Source organism: Cavia porcellus, unplaced genomic scaffold, assembly GCF_034190915.1.
Source record: "Cavia porcellus strain 051 isolate PalLab524CR breed Dunkin Hartley unplaced genomic scaffold, mCavPor4.1 scaffold_18, whole genome shotgun sequence".
Taxonomy (NCBI): domain Eukaryota; kingdom Metazoa; phylum Chordata; class Mammalia; order Rodentia; family Caviidae; genus Cavia; species Cavia porcellus.
In genome coordinates this window covers 62,739,489-62,763,883 of record NW_026947501.1, presented here as the reverse complement: position 1 = coordinate 62,763,883, position 24,395 = coordinate 62,739,489, and the positions used below count along the sequence as shown (strand labels likewise).

The 24,395-nt window shown below is 43.6% G+C and overlaps 1 protein-coding gene across 8 annotated transcripts in view; it reads right to left on the bottom strand.

Moving 5' to 3' along the window:
• Window positions 1-24,395, bottom strand: part of Prom1 (prominin 1) — an 89,983-nt gene that overhangs the window by 39,617 nt on the left and 25,971 nt on the right. For 7 of the 8 annotated variants that reach the window (XM_063230130.1, XM_063230132.1, XM_063230131.1 and 4 more), the window contains 4 exons: window positions 16,567-16,622; window positions 10,619-10,645; window positions 7,955-8,160; window positions 864-984 (listed from right to left, as the gene is read on the bottom strand). In XM_063230130.1, the coding sequence (XP_063086200.1) occupies window positions 864-984; window positions 7,955-8,160; window positions 10,619-10,645; window positions 16,567-16,622 (410 nt within the window). The remainder of the gene's footprint in view (window positions 1-863; window positions 985-7,954; window positions 8,161-10,618; window positions 10,646-16,566; window positions 16,623-24,395) is intronic. The other variant, XM_063230134.1, reaches the window with a different exon arrangement.

Below are 24,395 nucleotides of genomic sequence, written 5' to 3'. Positions count from 1 at the left end.
CAAATAAGAAATATTACGAATATTTACTCAAAGATTAGGAAAAACAAACATTTCCATCTTGCACTCAGGCCATAATACTAGTTGCTCTCGGTATTTTAAAAATGTGTGCATGTTTTCTCTTTTTTTATTTTATTTTATTTCCAACTGTTTAAAAACAAAAAACTAGTACATACTGAATGTCTAATATTCTTAGGACAGAATAGACAGAACAGGCTGTGGAAGAACACAGCCTGCATGTAAAGGTCCATTCCACTGGCAGGCTTCCTCATCAGTGGGCCATTATTGGCTTTCCCCTGCTGACTTTGGTACACATAAGCATTGCATTTTTAGGCGAATTCCTGCCCAGCCACATTTCCAGAGAATGTTCTGAGGGCCTTCCCTCATCATTGCCCCTTAGGCATTCTGTCCTTACCAGACAACCTGTGTGCACATGAGTGTGTAAGAGAGGAACATGACACACATACAGGTACTGACACATGGGTGTTTACAGTCAAAAGGATTTCACTGTAAGAGCAACTGTGCAAGGGATGAAAAGTTCTTTGTACTGCCCAAGGGAAAAGATACCAGTTCCCCAAGACTTAAAAGAATCATGAGACTCTTTAAAATTAACTAGCTTTAAAATGTGTATTATGATTTTGTTAGACCTTAGTAAAATAAAATCAAGCAAAATCAGAACACTAATTCTGAAACTACGCTTCTGCAAGCCTGTGGGTCACCTGTGATCTTTGTTTTTTATCCATGGCATTAAGAGAACCCCATCTACAGGGATCTGCTGGGCTCCCAGAAGGGTGCGGGCCAAGAATAGACACAGACACAGAAACCCGAACAGACTCAGGATGCGAAGTCCTGACTGGGACTGTTACCTTCGGAGCTCCGCCCAGGAGCTTTTGAAAGTCTTTGAGATTGCTGTCCGCCAGGCTCTGGGTCCTTTGGATCCAGTCCCGCATGTGGAAGCTGGCCAGAAAGCCGAACAGGATGCCGACGCTGCAGTGGAAGGCAAAACAGTTACCGAGGGATGTTGTATCCTGGGTCTGCTGCATAGCAGGAGTGGATGGGGCTCCAGAAGGCGGCCCATCTCCATCCCTCCTGTCCACTCAGACCCCCAGGTGACACTACCATGGGCCGTGAAACAGGACTCAGATCTCCCAAAAGACAAATCGGCATTCAAGACCAAGTGTCCTGTTCAGAAGTGACTCCACTGGGTGAGCAGGGCCCACCGCGGACTGTGGCCAGGTAAGGTTACCATGGAGTCAGAGCAGCCTGCAGTGTTGCCTGTGACCCCCCACATACACCTATGCACACATACATCGCACATCACTGCTCCCTCACATGGAAGCCGCTGAAACAACCACATGAGAGGTCCAGGGGCCCTCAAGGATTCTTGGTTTCTCTCATTGTCCGTTTCTGTCCTGTCCATTTGGGAGGGAAATAAGTTACTTTCACATCAAAGTGCTACAGGAGAAGCCACACACAATAGAGTGAGTACATATTGTATTATCTCACTTTACATGAAGTACAAGAACATCAGAGGCAAGAGGATTTCTTGTTTAAACAACCAAGTTCTGTTCCTGAGGTTGGATCATTAAATGAATCCCCTACTAAATGAGGAACCGCAAATAGAAACTGGATATGTACATTACAATATTAAGAATAAAGACATGGTCAAAGGAAATTCTAACGGTCACTCTGCTTTTGTTTACATAACTCTTCCGTGTCATACTGCATAACAACACAAAACTACAGTACTGTACACTCAGCAAAAATTACAATTCTGTACAAACGAAACATACTGTGCACAGAAAATGGCTTTATAAACAGGATGTGCAGGCCCATCCAGAAAAAAGGCAGCAGGTGGTAAGTTCACACAATCGGAAACAGGAGGAAGTCTACAGTAATTTGACAAAACTGATTTGCTTTTAAAGCAAGAAGCCCATGAACACTCAAAACGCTGCAAATGAGAATGGCTACGGTCCCTCTCGATTTGCCCACTAGGTGGCAGCAAGCACACAAACTAAGCGCAACACAGTTACCTGCAGAAACAATTAAAATCGTTTGGTTTTTTCCTTTTTGTGACCAGCCAATAGAAACTGGATATGATTTTTACAACCAAGTTTTGCAAGTAATAGGCAAATTTTAAGAAAACACGCAGAAAATCCATACACTACGACCTCAGCAAAGCAATTTTTTGGGCTTTGTGAATGCATATATTTGCAAGCAGAGTGACCAAGCTCCGGTTTTATACAAAAAACTAGTGTGTTCCCGGTAAACTTCTGAGTCCTGGTACACGTGGGTACTCACCCCTACCTACACACACACACACTCCTAGAAGCAGTGATTCCTTGCTGTCTCACTTAAAAACTGTTCCTTTGCAGTGTCACATAAATCCACGAGGCTGCCCAAACAGCCTGGACAGGTGTACATCACACATAGCCCCGAGCAGTATTTCTCACCACTAAGGAGAAAAACCAGATTTGCAGAAGAAAAACCAGATTTGGATTCTGGTTCCTCTCTGCACTATGCAAGCTTGGGAACCTCAGCAGACATCTTCAAACTAAAAAGATCTGCTTAGAGCTTCAGATCCAACTAGGTAAATGGATCTAATCCAACTTACACTGGGTAAGTGCTCTTGGAGCTGCAAAAGAGGGTTACTGAATGTTCATGAAATCTCAAATTTTCTTTTTAGCTTGGGGTTTCTTCCGATGGTGGGTGGAATAAATATCTGTAATATTTTGTGCCATTTAGAATGATTCTCTTATCAACCGTTAGGTCCATTCTAATGGATAGGTACTTACGAGGCAGACATTATGCCACACCAATAAGCTATTAAATGATACCCTCGGGCCAAACAAAGCCCAGTGACTCAAAGTAATGATCTGAGTTGTGTGAAGAGGAAACAAACACACAGGCAAAAGTTGGATTATAGCACAGCCCTTGCAGTTTTATTTATGGAAGCAAATTAAAAATAATTCTATACGATTACCACTAAGGATCACCCCCAGATACTATTCATCCTGGGCACACTTGCTTTGTCCTCCAATGTGTCCAGATTATTTTGCCATTCCTCATGCTCTGGACCCACCTAGTCATATACAAAGGGAAATTAGAAGTCTACTTCCTCTGGCCCTCACTGATCTCTACGCTTCATTTCCCAGATGCTTCTCCTTCCAATTCTGATGGGGAGCTTTTCACTTCACATGCTCCTTGGCCTTAATTTCCCGCAAAGACCTGGAACCTGTGTGCCAGTTTTGCATAATGCAGTCCTGCCCCCAGGGGTGCTCCAAGAGCGATGTTGAAGGAGTGGGCTTTTGTTCATAGAGTCAGGTTAGTAGATTCCCTAACTATTTGGAGTGTCTAAATCAGAAACTGTCCTTGATTCTTTATTGAATAAATGTCTTGACTCAAGCGATCATTAATCAGAAAAATGAACTGCAATGCAACATTTCAGTATGATACTAAATTTCAACACTATTTAAAGACTCCTGTCTCTGCTAATCCATATGGATTGATGAAAATAAACATACTATCTTTAAAAAAAAAGTACTGAACAATTCTGAAACATTGGACAGCCACTTTCAAAGCTGATGTGCAGACTTCCTCAGAATGTAAATTTATATTTAAATGAAGAATAACAAATGCAAATGCAGGCAGAAGGAGAAAGTAGACCCCAGGGGTCTCTCTGGGGCTGGGAGAACAAAGGTGGGGTGGGCCAGCTGTTTATGGCTCCGGAAAGCACAGACACCAGGGATGAGGGCATCCAGCACCACTGCGTTGGCAGACCAGTACTGCCAAGACCTCTGCATTATCCACAAGCACCTGGAGATCTAGATTCTAATGGAAAACCTCCCCATTCAAAAGTACTAGTTACCAATTAAGAAATGTACTCCGCAGAACCACTGGTCTCTATTTACCATCACTAACTCAATCCTTTTGTTTCAACAAAATAGAGGATCAAGGAATGGAACTTTGGGGCTGAGGGTGTAGCCCAGCAGTAGAGTGCTTGCCTACCAAGCTCTACCACGTACACACACACACAGATTTTTTTTATTTAGACGTTACTGTGTATTTTTTAAAAATCACATTGTGTTTTTATAACTTTAACAACAACCCATCAACTATTAGGATATGAGAATACAGAGAGGAGTTCATGTAACATAAATAAAGAAAAAATTTTCAGTGAATATCCCTTCACCAACTAGCTCTTCACATGTCATCAGACTATCAAAAATGTGTGCTTTTATGCAGAACAAAATCTCCTGAAACTTTTAGCAAAGATGGGATTAAAAAAAAACTTATGGCATATTAACATTATATTTAATAATTCTACATTTTGTTATGGAAAAACAACAGTCTCACATATATATCTATGAGTAAATATTTAAAACTTTTAGAGTAAAAAAGTTTTGTAAAAAACTTGTGGCTATTTTTCCCCTGAAAATTGCTGCTGAATTAAATTAGCCCTTGAAAACCAAATAAAAGCTTTCAGCCTTCAACTGATCTTTTTTTAAAGATCATTTCGGAATTTAAAATTACAATTCCTGGACCTCTCATTCCCATTAAGAAAGTCTCACGATTTTCAGGCACGCTATAGTTCAATTTCGTTTTTATTGGACTCCTGTGACCTTCAAGCCAGGAACTGACGATCAAATCCTAATGCACAGGAACCTGAAAGCAGCCAGCTTCCTGAGGACTCCTGTGATTTGGTGAGCTCCCAGGGTGACAGCAAAGCTGCCTTCTCGTACTCAGAAACTTGGACATATACAAAAGAAGTCAAGGCACAGCATCTCTCTCTTTCCTTCCCTGGCTTGCTGCCTCCTTCCTTCCCTGCCTCTCTCTCTCACTCTGTAGGCTTTTTGAAATTCTGAAACATGCAGTGATGACAAGTACAAAACAAAGGAGAGGAAACCTGTTTTCTTTTTTTCTTGGCCTGAGACCCGTCTGCCGAGCCCCCAGGGAGAGGTGGAAATTCAATCTCCACACCACTCAGCCGGACTCCCCAGACCTGCGCCCAGGTCCCGACTCCCACATCCAGCAGCTGCCTCTGGAAAGGCTCAGAGACAGAGCACGACCCGGGTGCTCCACACACACAAAGATCCACCTATGGTTTTCTCAAAAATAAACTTAAGTTAAAATGAAAATTTTGAACTAAAAAGGGCTAAATGAAAGTCAGTCGAGGCTAATTTTTAAAACAATTTAAAACTAGTGTGAATTTGTGAGAAAATTTTTTTAAAAAGTCATATCAAAGACTGTTTATCAATAGTATTAAATTTTTGCTGAAGTCAATGTTAAGCCCGAGGCCCTGCCCTAAGCCAGGAAGAGAAAGAGAGAGATGACACTAACACAGACATTTGTTCTCTGTCTTCTAATTTGGTTGACACTGTCTCCTATTTTGATCTGATCTTCTGATTTTGGTGACATACTTATAGAAATGTCCTCTTTCCCTAGAGCTTTAGTTTTCTTGGCTAGCTTTGGTTACTTGAAAACAAAATATTTAGCTATTATTTAACTCTTGATGTTTAAGATATTTACAAACCAGTAAGGATTTCAAAAGGAAAACATCAAAATACCTCTAGTTTATGGTCAAATTTAAAGTTTTCTAAATCTAAAGAAAAAATAATTCTCATAACACAACTCCAATTTAGAACCAGTTGTGTAAAAATATACTTTTTCATACCTAGTTGGGCAAAAATAGCATGCATCTTTAGAAAGAATTTTCACACTTACATATACTGGAAAAGAAAAAACATCTAAATTTATTTGATGGATCTGAATCTTGAGAATAAAAGAAAATATGGTGGTCTTTGTTTTATACACATAAATAGAAACCAAGTATATTTTTGGTTTTGTGGCTTTATTGTTTGTATAGTCTCGTATTTTAAACATAATGCAAACTACTCAGCTCAGAGCAAACTAGCATATATCACATAAAACGCAAATAGAAATCTAATATAAAAAGAGGAATCCAATGGAGCATATGTTTATTAAAAAATGGTAAGCCCATTATTAGGTATGTAAATGTTTATTTAGATAAATAACTACACAGAATAAAAATTTTTCCTGAAATTATGATATATGAATTTGCATCAGATGAAAATGATTAACTTGTTAGAAGAGCTTTGTTCTTCTAACAAGACAACTAGGGCAAAATTTTCAAATGGCCCTTCTAACTTGAGCCTCATCTTTGATATCTAAGTCTATGATGAGAAGCAACACAGTGGGTCTTGCCCTTTGGAAAAATGAAGCATGTAGACACCGGGTTGCCAGAAATCCACAGGGACCCCCCATTGAGCCTGATCGATCTCTGGGCTGTAACCATCACCCATGTGGTACTGAGGAGGAGGTAACTCTCCCCAGAGTCACAGTGGTCTGTGATTTCTAGACAGTACTCCCAACGCCAAGCAGAGGCAGTGACACCCAGGATTCCCATTGACTGGATCCTAAACCATCTTTCAGAACCCATGGAAAGAAACAGATTCAAAGTCTTTTCGGACACAGAAACTAACAGACTGAGGCAAAAATCAGAGCTAGAAAAGATGATCACAGAAGAGAGGGAGAGACCAGAAGCCCAAGCCACCCCTGAGGCTCACAGGCCAAACCTAAGGAAACCCGTGGCGGACCAGCAGGTTGTAAGGCTAAAACACGTCCATCCTGGGATGCTGGTTTATGTCCATCACAAAGGCCTAACCGCACAACCTTCAGCACATAACACTGCCCTAGAGCAAGCGGCAATGTTCTGGCTTTGTCCTTCCAATTTGTATCTAATTTAGTTAATTCAGGAGACCTTGCTGGAGCCAGCTACACTAATTCAAGAGTGCCAGCTGCAGCAGAGTCCCTTCCTCTCAGCCAACGACCTTCCCTCGAGATTTCCTTTTCGGAGACACTCACTGTGTTAATCCTTTCACACGTGTTGTTTGAAAATACAACCAAGTGTCTGCATCTTCTTCCTTTTTTATTTTAGCACAGTGACAGTGTTCAACACGGCCTGCGACCTGATCTTTCAGTTCATGTCCATGGAGGACAATTTCCCACTGACACATTTGGAGCGGCTCCAGGTGTGTCAGAGAGTTTACTGCATTGCCAGGCGTGGTGGCCCCAAATCATGCATTGCACACTTAACAGACCTTTGCTCTTGGGTGTGCTGCTAACGCTTCAAGGAGGACTTACTATTTGTGCTTAAATTCCTAATTATCACTTACTTAATGAGAGCTGAAAAATCTACAGCTACCAAGCAAATAGTGTTTGGAGAAACACAAGGAAGATGCTTTCAGTCTTTGGGCCTGTATCCACAGGCTTGGTTTGTTTCTGTTGCCGTAGGAAACATCAGCTGAACAAATGAGGGAGTGTGGAACAGTAACCAAAAATCATGAGCAGAGACCAGCGCCTTGATGCATATTTTCAGCCAAGGAGTCAGTCTGGACTCACCAAATCAGCCCCAGAAAGGACAGAAGAGACATCCTAAATTATGAGCTACATCCTAGACTTCACAAAAGGGTAGCAGATAAATAGCAAATTTAAGAAAAGCAGGTTTAGATAATATTAGAAAGTTTACTATATTCTACAGCATTCTCAGATTTTCAAATACAGGAACTGTACCCACCCATCAAGATCTCTTTAGAAAACACTAGTGAATACAGGCTCTGTCTTTGTGTGTGCTGTCTGCCTCCAGAGCTCAGAGGAGTCAGCTCTTCTTGGGAGGTAAATGCTTTCAGCAGCCTACGAGCTATCAGGATATCTGCAAGGGGAAAAACCAGGGGGCTGGCTCGTTAGGAAGGTCAGGCCAGCTTCCCACCACACTCACTTCCGGTGACAGAGATGGCTTTCCATTCCTCCTGGACAAGCACTTCTCCATTTCCTGTTTGTTGCTACCATCATTTTTGTTTCAAATTCACGGGTGGAAGTTAAAACATAGAAGAGTGGCCCTAAAGTGGAATCAGCTATTGTCCAATTATCTACTTGCCTTATAATTACACTAATCACCAAGAGGGAGCCTGAAAAGCATTTCCTCCGGAAGGGGCCACTTTCCTTCTGTCGCTGGTGCATCTCTCCACCGCACTTGTTACAGCAACGACACAGACAGAAGAAAAACCCTACCACTGGCATCAGAACGATGAACAGCAGGCCCAGGACAGCACAGACGATAACGCCAATTTCATAGTAGGCAACCTGCAGTTTGAAAAAGAAGAAGTAGCACATCCTGTCACAGGAAGCAGGAAGTAGAACATTCCACAGTGCACATATTTCACGTTTTTAACCAGTCACCATCATGAGCTGAATCAAGGTGTGTGCCTATTTTTCCATTTCAAAGCTCCTTCCTGAAACAGAGAGAACAGAGAACTGAGTTATCAGAATAGTGGACCAAGTGATTACGATCATCCTTTCAATCTCCAGCAAGAGATCCAGGTATCAGATCAAGCAATGAATGGTATAAATTTCAACCCCAAAGGTGGTTTGTGTTTTCAAATGGTTTAATAAATCTGGGCATGACTACTGGTACAATGAATGAGCTACATATAGGGTGCTTTACACCACAAAGATAGGACAAGTAGAAGTTACTACTGATTTGAAGCAATTTGGGTTGGTTTCAATTACAGAGGAATTCATAGATACCAAGGATCTGGGAGGTTTATAAATTTATTTTTTTATTTTTTTAAGAGTAGAATATATTTACCTGGAGAAAGAAAGCTTCTGTCTGAGAGACAGACAGAAGGGGTCCCAAGTGGGTTGGCCTATAAACTTAGGATAAAGGCTCAGGCTTTCCAAGTCTGGCAGTAAAACAGACCACTTACTTTTTGCATTCATACACTGGCAATAGTAACTTGGATCTTGTCAGGTGATTGTGAAAACTCAAGGTGATATACGGTTAGAGAGACTGCTTAACTGAGTACTAGGCACAGTGCAAACAAAAAAGGCATTTCTTCTGCTGTGGCAGAAGCCAGACGAAGCAATGGATGACACAGCTCCTGGCTCACACAAGGCCTTCATTTCCAGTGGGCAGCACCACTTCTAGATGCAATCAAGGGGCCTAAACATACTTTTCTTACCACTGTGGGCTTCATTCTGAGATAAAGCAAAATTAATGCAATTGGATGATGGAACTTGACCTTGTTCCAATCCCTGTGTGTTGTTACTCACATTTCTAAAAAAAACTAAAGAAAATCACAGGTTGGCAGTTGACAACTAATGGCCAAGCTGGATCGCAACAGATGCTGAAGTCAGGCTGAGCAAAATAAAATAGGAAGCAGTCTAGGTCCCCGAGTCAAGCACTGAGACAAGATCTTGTGCTGACCCCCTACTTACCTCTGCCTCACCCTGTCTTCCCCAGGGACCAGGTGAAGTACGTTTCCTTTCATTATCATGAGTGTGGGGTGAGCAAGAGGTCAGTGGCCCTCTCCAGCCTGTCCCTTCTGTAATGTGTTAGGACTGCATGTGGCAGATGGCTCAGAAACAAAAATAACCCCAAGGAGATAACGATCTTGTTCTTAAGATCGGCAGAACCGACAAGCATCTCCAGACCATGGCCCGCCACCAACACCTGGATAGGCCACCCCCAAATCAGCTGGCTACAACATGGGCTTTGAGACAAGTCACTCATCTTCTAGTTTCACTGGCGTAAGGACAAAGCCCCTTTCCTTGCCTCAGCATCTTGCCTCTCAGTTGGTCTGCTGAGTAGCAAGCAGATGGCCACTTGGGTCCAGCAGCCATCCTGGAACCAAATGGCAACCCCTTAAAGACAGCACTGAAATGGAAACCAGTTACAGCCCAGCAGGGGGCTGCAGGCTCCCCAACCCAGAAAGTGTCCATTAGCAGTGATCTCATCATCACTGGCCAGGGCAGAGAACTATAGATCTAAGGTGAAGAAGACTTAGCCAAGTGGCCAGCTCACAGTGTGCATTTAATAACAGCCATGAAGTCTGTGAGCAAATAAATGCCCAACCATTAAATCAGGTGCATGGCACGTGAAGACTGTCTACTTTGATACTGAGGTTAAAATGCTAACATGAGGGGAAAGAGGCTGAACTTTGCTGCATACATGTACGTGAGCCCCTTCCCATGTCCACAAAAGCAAATTTTTCCCTTCTTTGTGGACAACTAGAAGCCTTAATTAGAAATCAACCCACTCCAAACTTCCACACCTACTTATTTTCCTACCATTTCTCGGCAAATATTCCAAATTACTACTTCTAGACAATTTAGAAACAATAATTTTAACCCCTCCTTTCTAAACGCCAAGGAGACACTGAACCCAAAACCAGGAGACAGGTATACTGAAATACTCAAGATGCACTATGTGCAAATTTTATATCAGATACACAACCTTCCCAGTGTTACCTTCTAAGCATCACATGACCTCAGGAACAAGAAAGCAGCATTGTAAGAGTTGGCTTGAAGGCTAAAGTCTTCCTGAGATCCGGTTGTATAAAATCTACTTTTTGATAACATCAAGATCTTGGAGAATTTTATAGGTTATGTTGAGGATACGGCCAAGAGAGAATTAAAGATGATGACAGGAACAAAAACGAAACAGATAACTTAAAAAACTAACACAGAGAAGAACAAGGTGACAAAGGTGACGTCACTAACCGGCTGAAGACAAAGAACAGACAGCAGACACAAGCTTTACCTTCAAAGCCAAGACTACATTTTCTGGCTGTGGAAGTCAAAGCAGTTGAGGAGTTTGTGTGAGGCAGAGGCAGCGTGCACCAAGAAAACAGAAAAATTCACATGAGTAAGAAACCACAATCAAGAGCATTACCACCCCACACAGAGAACACAGGCCCCAGAAAGGCTGACGTGGGGAAGGGGGCCCGCCCTCGAACATGCATCAGGAAACAGGGCTGGGAGCAGAGTCCAGTGCTGGAGTTTGCGTTTGATTTTAGAAAGGTTCTTAGCTCACTGGTCAGACATGGGAAGGAGAATTACAGAGCAAGTTCCAAGTGTTTCACACTCTAACCCTGGGATCTATTTATAACAGAGACTAAGAGCTGCCTAGGGCCCCTCAGCCAAAGGTAAGGTCTTCCAGTGTCACCTCCACAGTGAAATCTGATGGTGTGGGTTCCATGCTTCATAGTATCCCATGGATTTCCAATGTTTTGGAAATGCCAGTGTCGCAGTGTGTTTCTCTGTTGCCTGAGCTGGGCTTCATGCCCCCATTCTTCCTGGCTATTCTAAAGGTATTTGTTGTCATCCTATGAAATGTCCCCTCCTTACTCTGGGCTCCTCCACAAGGCCTCCTCACCCAGAACACAATCCCACCGCTAATGAAACTCAAGGGCCAGTGCAGGTGGCGCCTCCTCCAGGAAGTCCAGGTGCTGCCCATCCCTCCTGCTTCCTACAAGGGAGCCCTGCACTTTGACAGCATTTGTCCTGTTCCCATCTCCTGTACCTCATCACACCAGGAACACCAAGACCCACAACTACCTCACCATTCCCTCCAAAGCATTCAGCACAGGACCACAGGATTGGCATGCAACCCAATAAATTAAGGTACTAAAGGAGTGACAGCTGTGATCTCACACCAAGGATTCCTGAGCAGCAATCAGTGACAGGGCGGGGGAGGGGGGAGACCTGGTCAGTGATGGTAGGCATCAACCCACAGCAAAATGAGAAAAGCAAAGCAGATGCAATGAGTCTTCCTTAAAGTTAACTGGTTCAATTAATACGATTGTGATTTTTGAAGGAGAGAATTGCTATTGTTTTTATGGCTGGTTTAAAATGTCCTTGTGTGGCACACTCGCGGTGAGTTACCCTCATCTTCAACCCTCAGCAACAATTAACCATGGGTGATGACTCCTGTCTTGCACTGTGCCATCTCTCTGTGGCCTCTGGGGCCTCTAGAATGCATTTTCCTCCTGCACGAAGGGTAGTGTGCATCCCTATGGGCAGTGTGTTTCCTCTTCCTGTGTGGGGAGGAAGCAGGGAGCTCTCACAGACAGGCAGATGGGATCCACAGTCACCAGACACCTTGCCTGACGACCTGACCTTGCATTAGTACTGAATTGGTAGCCAAAAGCTGTTGGAGCTGGTATGGGCACTGAAAGCAGCAGGGACAGGTCCCAAGCTTGTACCCACTTCCAGCGGAAGTATGAAGAAAGAGAATAACTGAGATATAGAATAATAAGGAAGCGACAACCCAGTTAATCTAGGACAGTGAACCAAGAGGAAGAGTAGAGATAAATGACGACCCGGTGGAAATGAATCCAGGGACCCATGACAAGCAAATGCATGGTTCTACTGGCAGAGATCAGCTGAATGACCAAGGCAGTGGTGGAGGGCATGAGTGAGCTGCCTCCCTGAAAATGTGAGTTATATTTATGGACTATTGATGGCACAAAACTTTAAGTACAGCCTACCTGAGTTGCCCCAAACCTGGCACTCTGATGGTAGGAATAATGTACTGTACTTTTATTTAATCGAGCAGCCACTACTTGACAGGGTTAGGCTGCAAGACTTTCTCTGCAGGACCGTGTGAGCTGGGTGACATTCTGTTGTTGTCTCTTGTATATCGAGCCAGAATGCAGAGAATCTGGGAAGTGGTTCACCCCCATATTCTGTGGCATGGGCTGGGTATGGCATGGCTCACTATTGTATCATCAGCCAATGACCTGTCACTCAGAGGATAATAGATTGGGGAATACCAGTGAGCTGTCCTTGTGACCTCTGGCTCAAAACCTCTGGTGGAGATACAGCCTCCCTGTGAGGATTATCATGTGCCAGTTTTGTGGAAAGATGCTTAGAATCCAGCATGTGCTAAGCAAATGGTACAGCTATGTTTCCTGCTTGAGAAAAGTAGGATTATTAGAGTCATTTCTCGCATCTCTGTTGCTTCACCTGTCTGTTCCTCATTTTTCCTCTTAGTCCCTTAATGCCAAGTGTTAGTCCCTTCCTGGTCTGGCCTCCACCCAAGGTTACCTTGTCCAGACTCTGGAATCTAGCACAGGTTCTCTGAAATCACAGGTTAGGGATAAACATGCCTGCATGAGCCACTGTGTGGAGCATCATGCTCTACACTCCATCCTTAGCAAACGGATGGTTTAGTCACGCTGGAGTGGAGGGAAACTTAGAACGCAACCACTTTTGCCCAGAGGTAATTACTCACTGTACTTCTTTGTGGTTACTATGTAAATTTTATACCTCCGAGGCTGCAATGCTCTGCAGACAGCTAAAGCAGTTTCTTCCGAATTACTCATTTCAGGATGATGCTCAGTGGGCTGGAATAAGCCTCACATTCGAGACTTAGGGTGGTGTTAGTGGCTTTGGAGTTAGACTGGTCTGGGTTTATCATTTGGCCCCTAGGTGACCTCAGGGAAGGGCCCTGGCTTCTCTGAGCACAGGATTTTCTTGCATCTGCTGTAGCAGCAGCACCTCCTCCTTGGAGATGTGACCTTGTGAGGATTAGGAACGTGCAGAGGTTCTAACCTAGTGCCTGCACATGCAGAGAAGCAATGGCAGCTCTTCCCGTCACACTGAAGATGAAACGGTTTGGGACTGTGCTATGTGAAGCAGGTGAGCAGCATCTTGGTTGGAGCCTAGGTTTGCGGTGGAGGTAAGGCTTCACCTCTCATTTGCCTTACTTGCCTTTAAGTCTAGTTGAAACACCAGGTCCATGGTGGAATCTTTTCAGAGAGCAAGGACACTCCGCATGCATGGTGCACACTTCTTTCAGTCCTGCATTCCCATGGCCCCGCTGTCTCAGCCCCATCAGGCTGCCATGGGACGGTACCATAGGCTGGTGGCTGTGGGCTAAGCTGGTTTCCTCTGCAGCCACCCTCCTTGGCTTATCGGTGGCCACCTCCTCGCTGTCCCTTCAAAGGTCTCTCCTGTGTAACTGTCTGTGTCTTCACTACTCCTTCTTAGAAAGACAACAGTCACGGTGGGTGAAGGCCCACTCTAATGACCTCATTCACAACCTCTTCTAAAATCCTGTGTCCAAATGCAGTAACATTCGTAGTTACTGGAGGTGAGGACTCAGAGTTTTGGACACGACTCAGCCTGTAACGTGTATACACATGTCTTGGGCTTGGCCTCTCCTCCACCAACAGTGTGCTCTTAAAAGGAAAGCCATGCTATGACATGGTACACCCTCACCACGCATTGCTCCTAATGGGAACTCCAGAAATACCAACTAGTAAAATATACTGCATTAAGCAAAAGAGAGAAAATCTCAAAAAAAATATTCAGGGAAAAGAAAGGACTTCAAAGTATAGTTGTACCTCGGCTCACAAACTTCAATCTCTCCATGATTCTGATTGTAAGTCAAACTGGATGAGAACTTAATCAAATTCGGATCCAGTGCAAGGGAAGGTGGGGAGACTTCATCCCAGGACACCCCACTGGACAGACCTTACCTGTGTGACTGTGCTGACAGGGCAGAGGCCACTGTGAAGACACTGGTGCTGCTGCCCAGGCCGGGGCCCTTATCTATCTCTTACATTGCCTCAGATTAACTAGCCAGCATCTGTGAAAGGCTTCCTCCACATCCATGGGGAGGACTTGGAAATGAGCACTGTCCCCGATTCCCCAGCACCCTAACCAGTATCTCTGGGGTCCTGGGGTGTAGATACCTTGGCTCTCTCCCTCCCTGTGCGATAAGCTGAGGTCAGTGCCTGGCAGTTTCTCATGGCTCATCTGCATAATGCAGCTGTCACATCCTGCAGCCACTGAGGTACTGGGAACCCCTTGAATAGGCGGTCCCTCCCTTCCCCACTTCTGAGCCAGTGTACCCCAAAAGAGAACTTGCCCTTCAGTCCTTGAGTCAGGGTTAGGGTTGGAGGGGACCCAACCTATCACACCCAGAATCTCTCAGACTAAATTCCATCAAAAAGCTCAGCTTTTGCCCAACTAAACCCTTTCTCCTTGGATAGCTGTAGAAAGTGTGATCTGATTCCATACCTAGCTGGGGTGGGATACAGCTGTATCCTCTCTCCACTTCACCTGCACCCCAGTGGTTCTTACCCAGGGGTAAGCACACGGGTGCGCTCCAAAGCTAGTGGCACATCCAGGACAACAGGAGCTGTCCAGCTAACAACTCAGCCTGGGACAGTGTTGGCAGAGCCCTGCCTCATGCTCACTGGGTTCCTTAGATCACTGGGGAGGTGTGGAGGAGGTGTCAGGATGTCATCCTTCAAGGCCTGAATCCAACTGAAGTACTGTCCCCAGTTTCCACTCATTCCCTTGAAGAACTAGGCGGCATACAGGTTATTAGCTACAAATAGTAAGTTACTTTTAAAGACTAACATAAAGGCAATGGTCATTTGATTCCGCCAAGTGATACAGACCAACATGAGCAATTATCTGGAGGATACAAATGAAGCCAGGAGCAGGGGAAGGATACAAACACCATCCAAGTCCTGGGGAAGGACGTGAGCTCTCCAAAGTGTCATCTACCCTCAGTCACCGTTGCTGCTGGACGTCAGTGGCTTTCAGGCAGGATTTCCACCTTGGCTTCTACATTCACTTTTCTCTGGACTATTGTTTTTGTTGCAAATTAAGAATACAGTGAGGCCATTTGCAAATATAACATCTAACTGCAGTGCCTGAAGTCATTATCCATTGGGCAAAAAGTTAACTTCCCCCTGTGCTGGCCAGTAGAGAGAATGTCCACCTATACCTCTGCCTACTGCCCCTGGACAGCAACCATCACAGGAGAAGAGGAAAGAACAGTGCACTGAGAACCAAGACCATGACAAGGAGACTGAACTTGTTGTTTTTGTTCTGCATTCAATGCAACACTTATTTGGCTGTGTTCCCCGGGCAGCCTACACAGGCACCACAATCAACATTGCAAGGACATTCTTCTGGCCAGGGGTGAAGGTGAACAGAGTGGACAGGCAGCACCTGGCACCTTAAGCAGAGGCACACTGGGCTCCTGCAAAGGCTCTCGAGGTACCATATCATGTCTCCCTCTGCCAGCAGGCCCGCTCACTCTCACACCGAAATGCTCTACTCGCACGGTACCCAGCCAGGGGTACAAACAGAGCTGCTTTCCACCTGCCCGGACCCTCTGATCCTTTCTGCACGGACCTGCAAAGCCTCTTCCCCCGAAGAGCTTCTGGTTAGAACGAGCTACTTTTCTCTATTCCTCTGTGTGTCACTCACTGATGGATCTGCTCCCACTCTCTTTCCCGTCTTTGAACCCTCAGGTCCTGTCCCTGTTTCGGAGCAAGGTCCACCTGCCTGTCCCCAGTTCCCATCTGACAGCAGCCAGGAGCACACACAGCAGCCTCAGAAAATGCTGCTCAACCTTGAAGCCGCTTTTTAGTACAGCATCTTCCAAGATAACGCACACGGTTTCTAAGGACTTCGGACCTCAAGACTTATCCTTTAGCTAAAAAAAAAAGAATATTTCTTTGGGGCAAATGTTAATTTCTGAGTAACATACAAGATTTTCTTCAGTGATCCTTTTGAAAGCCTTCAAATGGAATCTATGAAGTGTTTCAATACGCCACAAAAATCCTTAATCGAAAAAGTCTATTAAAGTCTATTAAAGATTAAGTAATCATTGCTTAAGAGGTTTATTTTCAAGTCAGTCAAAATTTTTCTTCTCATTACTTTTAATAACAAAAAAGTTACCTTGTTGAAATCAGCTGAGGGCTCAAAGTTCTTCTGTATGATCTTTCTGACAATATCTAGGGGGAAAAGCAAAACAGCAAAGTTATTCTTTCAGGCAAAATATAAAATACATACTTAGAAAAAAGAGGCAGCTATGTGCTTGCAAATTATGGTACATATACAGTATTCTCTTTTTTTTTGTACTGGGGATTGAACTCACAACCTCACGCTTACTAAGCAGGGGCTTATGCCAGTGAGCTAAATCCCCAGTCCCACATATACAGCATTCTTATAATTGTATTTCTATTTCCTGTACATTGGTAGATAATTAGATTAATGAGCCTCTGGCTGAAAGCAAAGGAGAACAAATATTTTCATTTTTGTGAATGTGCCCATTTTAAAGAGTTCATAATTTCTCACAATACACTTTAATATCTACCAGCAAACCAAAGGCAGCTCATTAATAACCATAAAACATTATTGTATGTTAAAATTGCTAATCTTACTCAGAATCACAAATACAATTTATGTGTTAAGTCCACATTTGCATAACTTTTATGAATGAATCTTAAAATTAACCTGATTCAAGAATTTTTAATACCTGTGACCTCAGCACTGGTGAAGTCTGAAGCAAGAAAGTCACAAGTTGGAGCTCAACTCAGGTAATGTGCTTAGCAACTTAGTCAGACTCCATTTCAAAACCTTGAAGAAAGCCTGGTGTGATGGTGCATGCCTGCAACTGGGAGGCTGAAGCAGAAAGATTGCTGAGTGTCTGAGGGCAGCCTGTACGATATAGTGAGACTGTCTCAAAAAGACCAAAAAAACTTGAAGGAAAAAGAAGGGTTTGTGCTGGGGCTGCAGCTCAGAGCGGAAGCCTTAAATCGAATCCCTAGTACTGCAAAAACCAACAACAAAAATATCTCCACATGGAAAACCCCTCTCTCCTACGAAGTACGCGAAAACCCGGAATTGATACGCAAACTTTGATTTTTCCATACACGTTCATTTGGGGCATTTTCAAATTCTTACACAGGTCTGGACAGAGGGGTTGCAGACAGGCGGGGCGGTCCAGGCCCCTTCCTCAGCCCAGCTCCTGCCCCACACTGGGCAAGGTTCTGACTGTGTCCCCTGGCTGCGGGTATGGGCAGCACGGGTGCATCCTTTTGTGAAACCAGGAAGTTCAAACTATGTGCTGGAAAACAAAGCAAGCCACTCCCAGTAGGGCTTTCTGGAAAACAGCTTCCTTCCAGTACCCAGTGGAGACCTGAGCAGATGTTTAAGGATTTTGCAGCAAGGACATGTGACTTTTATACCTGGTAGGAACCCTGGGAACTGGGCCATTTCCTCCACAGTTCCCAAGGAGCTGCCACCCACACCTTCAACCCAGCCCTGCAGCCACTCAGCCTAGCTTCGTTCTGCCCCATGCATCAGACTTCTGTTAGGACATCACTAGCTGAATTGTTTGACTGTTGATTTTTTAAAAAAGATCAACAGTCATCTATTTATTAAGATAGTTATATACTCATGTTCACAGTACGTTGTGACCTGGGATTTTTATCCCATGCAGAGTTAGAAAGAAGTTCAAGATCCACCCCTCATCTAATCTTAAGTGAATAATTAACCACCACAAGCACCCACATCTGCAAAATGGGGTGTGGTCCTTGGGTTCAAAGGATCACATAGGATTAAGTGAAATAGCACCATAAGTGAAGCATTACACTGAGACTAGGTGGATACTGTTGTTATTACTAAATGAAGGAATTTAAAGCACATAGATTACAGAATAATACACATGTGTGGGGTGAGAGACCATTATTTTGGAAGTACAGTACCTATTCAATTTTTCTTGTCTTTAAAAAAACAATCAGTATGAAAAGTCCTCAAAACACTAAAAATAGAAATGCCATTTGACCCAGCTCCATTCCTCTTGGGTATATCCCAGAAGAATAAAGACATGGAACTGCAGTGACACATCCATGTCCCTGTATATAAAGGTACAATTAACAATGGCTAAGATTTGGAAACTTTCTACACAACTGTCAGCAGGTGAGTAGATAAAAGAAAATGTGTTATTTATACACAGTGAAATATTACTGAGTCATAAAAGATAAAATCTTGTAATTTGCAAGAAAATGGATACAACTCCAGACCACCTTGCTACGTAAAACAATCAGATTCAGAAAGTTAAATATGACAGGCTTTTTCTTAGTTGAAAAACCTGAATCATGATAAATGAATAAAATGAAGAAAAGAGGACAGGAAACTGGAAGGTAGACTTGACATGGAACAGGTGATTAGCAGGAGGGGGGCAGAAAGGGAGTAGGATGGAGTAAAGGGGGACCAGATGAAAGATTCACCATACACAGATCGCAGTTCCCCAAATGAACATCACTAGGCCGCATTACAAACATGCACTAAACAAGAACCAAACCAGGCACCAAACTAAACAAAAACACTGAATTTCAGTGGAGGAGTGGCCCAATGCACCTTCGAAGGCCAAGAAAATTGAGTAAGGTAAGAACTGAGTCTGAGCTAGAGGTATCCACACGTGGCCAATAAACTTTGGGGATTTCCAGGGTCCCTCAGGATGTCAATAGGGTTGAAAGAAAAGATGCCGTCTGCCTTTCACGGTGCTGACACTGCACCGGGGTGCAGAGGCAGTGGTAGGTGACTGCTCCTGACTTAGTATGAATCAAGGCAGCGGCCAATACTCATGATATTCTTTACTAACACGTGTTCACATTAAATGAGAGTCAAGTACACTAAGAATATTCCTGATCAAGCATCAAACATCATTGGCATTCTACCTTAACCGGGAAGTCCAAGTCTTTTAATTATTCTGTACCAGAAAACGGAACCATGCATGGAGTGTTTATGCTTACACACACACCTAGGTCCAGTAGCTCCCTGGCTCAGGACAGAGCACTTGTACTGGGGTTTAGCTGTGAGATGCACCAGCCAGATTTCTCATGGTGCAACATTTTTTCTTTGAAAGAAAGACTAAGTGATAAAAAAAAAAAGCATGCTTAGTCAGACTTGGGTATCCAGAGATATTTTCTTAAAAAGGAAGAAAGTTGAGGCTATAAGTTTAAGAAAGCCACTGACAGCCAATTAAAACATTGAGCTTCTAGCAAAAATCAGGATTTCACAAATTTTACATCCATCACCATGAAGTTGAGAGCATTTCAACATTTCAACTTGTGTGATGTGAGCAGTAGGGACATTAAGGTAATCTTGATCCTGTAAAATGAGGTATGTCCACATCTGGATGATCGGAAAAGCTCAGTGAATCAGTATTTTCCGGGTAATTAATGCAAGATTCTCTCTAGGGGAAAAAAAATCTATGCAAAGTGGGAGGCAGATGAATAGGTTTAATGTATCAGAGAGAAGATGTATTCATATTCCAGTTTCCATGTTGAAATAGCCTGGAAAGGGCTAGGGGTGTAGAGCAGTGACTTGTGTCACCTGCCTAAGGCCTTGGGCAACAAAAGGAAAGAAAATAGCCTGCAAAAAGAGTAGTGGCAGTTTCAGTGTAGTGTTAAAGAAATAGGTCCACGATTATCTGAAGAGATGACTACGATACTCCTTTTTTACAATCCTGCGTCTCTGCGAAATCAGATGTTCACATCAGACTTTCACCCACATCATCCACCCAGCAGATTGAATTCAGATGTTGATACAAGTATCCAGCTGACTTGCACTAAGCCAGACGTCAAAGAGATCAGTAAAAGAGAGCTACCAATGCCATCTTCTCTCTACTTTTAAACAGGGAGTTATTTCTAATAAAATGATGTCTTCTGTAGAAAAGGGTTACTGTCATTACTTTTAAATGAGTAAAATACAAAAGTTTGAAAGTTCTCCATTTTAATTTCAGATAGGATAAATGTAGGTAGATAGGAACAAAACATCTTTGGGAACCTGAACAATTTTCACGAGTTACTGGGACTGGAAATCCACAAGATGTGAGACCCGGGACGGACCCAATTGGAACAACCCACCCTCCCACCATGGTGCCTGATCTAGCATCAGCCAGTGAGACTGCCCCCAGCCCTGGCTGCCCAGGATACACACAGTCTCCCACCCTGGGAGGGCTGGAGCTGCAGGATGCTGGTCTGAAGCCACTGTCACAACCTGCAGGAACAGATAAGAGAATGAAGTCAGCTAGTAAGAATGGTTCCACAAAGGCCTTGGGACATTGCAGGAGCCACGCTTTGAGTGTGTTTTACTGCAGTGCATGCGTGGAAGGCAAGAGCAGCGGCTGTCTCTGAGAAGGTTCAGCTCTGACTGCGACCCTCTAGCTGGGGGCTGAAGGGAACAGGAGCCAAATCTACAGTTCTAGAACTCAGGGCCTTGTCTATCTCTCTTACACACCCAGACCAAAGAAGGGCAGTGGCTAAAGTCTCCTCTTTGGTTATATGACACTCCTCACTACACTTGACTGTGCAGATAAACACATATCAGACAACACAGAGCAACCACAGTGACATGGGCTCCTGAGCTCCAGCACACACTTCCTGCTTGACAATCCCCACCTCTCCCCAGTCCTTCCAAGATCCTGGGGTTCCTAGAACGGCCCAAGCTACCTCTGCACTACCCCTACCCATCACCATCTTTGACTGAGATGCTTCTGCTCCAACTGGCTTCTTTGAACAAATCTGTAGGTTCTGGCTCAAGCTGGTCCTTATGAAATTCCACCTTAGTAATGTTTCTCCGTAAAATGAAGACAGAACTTTAAAACTCCATTACGTGCAGCTGATGTATCAAACTCAGGTTGAACTTAAGTGCTCTAGGGAAGATTCTACAGATGCAATCTCGACACCAGCGTTCTTGGGATTTTATGGTTGTCTGGAAATGTGAGCATAAGCAGAGCTAAGGATCCCTCTGTGGAGAGGCCACAGAGCCTCTCTTCTGCCTTTAGTGAAACTGCCTTAAACACACGGGGTTCAGGGGTCCCCCACACAGCTCCTTGCTAAGGACTGGAGCTGATTCTGTGTGTTAAATCACCACTGATCAAAGTGAAAGAACTTGTTCATATTTTTACTATTAGTTTACAAATAGAATAAAATAATATTCAAGTTTAATTTAGAATAAGTAACCCTATAAGATCTTTGATAAAAAGAGCAAAACATAATAAATAGTTCTAGGGGCTGGGGATACAGCTCAGTGCCTGACAAGCACAAGATTGGGAGTTCAAGTCCCAGTACCACAAAAATAAAAATAATAAAATAAATAAATGGTTCTAGGAAAACTTGTTATCTACATGCAGAAGACTGACTAGATCCATACCTCTCACCATGTACTAAACTAAAATCAAAATGAATCAAAGGTTTCAATGTCGAAACAAAAATAACTAATGGGCTGGAGGAGAAAACAGATAATACTCTTAAAGTCATAGGTTGTTACGGCTTGTATCTAGATGCCGCCCTGATGCTTCATGCGGTCATAGGTGGGGCTTTTCCGAGGTGGTTGGATCTAGAGTGTGTGATGCTGGGATTATAGGAACATGATTACTAAACTAGTCCAGCACAGCTCTGGGGGTGTGTGATGGGAAGACCCACCTTGGGTGTGGATGGCATCACCCAAAAAGAGGGTAGCCTGGAAGTGATAAAAAGCAGGGGAATTGCTGCTCAATACTCCGATGCTTTGCTGCCTTCCACCTGCTCCGCCACGTCATGACTGTTTCTCCTCTGTTTTGCCCCTGTCTTGCCTCCCTGCTTGGGATCCAGCTGACTATGTACTGAAAGCTCTACAAACTGTGAGCCACAATAAAAAGTTCCTCCTGTAACTTTGAGTGCTGGGTATTTTGTCTCAGCAATGAGAAAAGTAACCTAGATATGGATGTAGACATGGATGAGACTTTCTGAACAGAACCCAAATTGCACAAGAAATAACATCAAGAATCAACAAATGAGATCACATCAAATTAAAAAGCTTCCTGCATGGTAAAGGGAACAATCGACAGAGTTAAGACACAGAATAGGAAAAAAAAATGTGCCAGCCATTCTTCAGACAAGTGACAAATATCTAGAATATATAAAGAACTCAAAAAAGTTAAACACCCCCCTCAAATAAAAGACTCAATCAAAAAATGGGCAACTCAACTGAATAGACACTTCTCGGCTGAAGTCCAAGTGACAAATAAATACTCTAAAAAATGCTCAACATTTCTGATCACTAGAGAAATCCAAATGAAACAACACTGAGATCACAGCTTACATCAGGAAGAATGGCCACCATCAAGCAATCAAATCATAAAAAATGCTGGAAAGGCTGCAGGGAAAAAGGAACTGTTCTATATAGTTGGTAAGAATGTGAACAGGTGCCACCATTATGGAAATCAGGGTGGAGATTGTGCAAAAAAAAAAAAAACAAAAAAAAACAAAAAACTAGAAATCCTACTTGATCCATCTATTCCCATTTTAGGCATGTCCCCCAAAGAGTCAAAGACATTGTGTCACAGTGATACATGCACACTCATGTTTCTATCAGCAAAATTCATAACAACTGAGCCTCAATGCAGCCTATGTGCCCTTCAGCAAACTAATGGACAAAAAAAATGTGGTATTCAATGGAGCACTACTGTGCCACAAAGATGCCTAACCTAGAGTCATTAATAGGAAACACACACACCTTGAGACCATTACGTGAAATGAAGTAAGTCAGACACATAAGCTTAACTAGTGCGTAGTTTCTCTTATATGAGAAGCCCAAAATACAGAGTAAGATAAAAGACAGATAATAGGAAACTGTGAGACAGATTTTTTGCAAAAGAGGAGGGGAGGCAGAGAAAGGAGAAGAAACAGATGAATAAAGAATTAAGATGTTTTATGTACATGTACAACTTCTCATGAGGAATATTACCATCATGTTCTATAAACACATACAAATAAACATAAAAATCACAGAGCAAGAAAGTGGGTCTGCTCTGCAGGCCGGATCGGCTAGGTCTCATGCGTGTTTTGTTTCTCACCGTGGGGCAGCCTGACCCGCTCCAAGCTCTGTCAGACAGAAGGCGACACCGGCTGAGTGCCCGTCCTCGGGCTAGAACGCTAGCGGAAGTAACTTCTCTCTAACCTACCCTGCCTGTGGCTTTGTTTAATTAGCAACAGGAAACACACAAAGACTCCTCCTGCACCTGTGGTCCATCCTGCCAGCTCTGACCAAGCAAAGAATGAGCAAAAGCTCATTTTTCTCAGGAGAGAGTATATGTGACCAGGTACACACAGACAGACACAGCAGCACCAGGAGAGTGGCACCAATGTAAACTAAGATTTCAAAAGTTACATGCTGAGGCAGGCGGATCATAAGTTTGAGCCCAGTCTGGGTAACTTAGTGATTTAGTGAGAAACTATTTTTAAAAAAATCACTGCAACAAAAGGAAAAAACCTCCATTCAAGGAGGAAGGTCTGAATTCTGGTCCTCATAAAAGAGAATGCATGACAAGGCGTTTAAACCCATAAAAATCACTTTCACATGAAATGCAGCACAGCTTGCATAAAGCCCTCTTCCAGAGGCCTCTCATCCACCCAGGTACCATGCTTTAGTATCTGCCCTGCAACTGTAGTATTCCCCTGAGGGCCTGACATACTTCTGTGAGCCTTAAACAGTTTTACTACCTACGGATTTTCCTAACCAACAAAATACATGTTCATAACAAATTCAAACCACTGATTTCAAGCATGTCTCTCCTGCCAAAACTTGCAAAGAATACGCTCTTAGATAACCGGGGCCTCTGGGACAAATAGGGGACAAGGTTAACTCGGCTAAAGGTTATGATACCACGTCTTAAAACAGCCCTTGGGATGGCTTGGGTGCACCAGCTATCAGGCCCAAGCTGCTTCTTCTAAGGG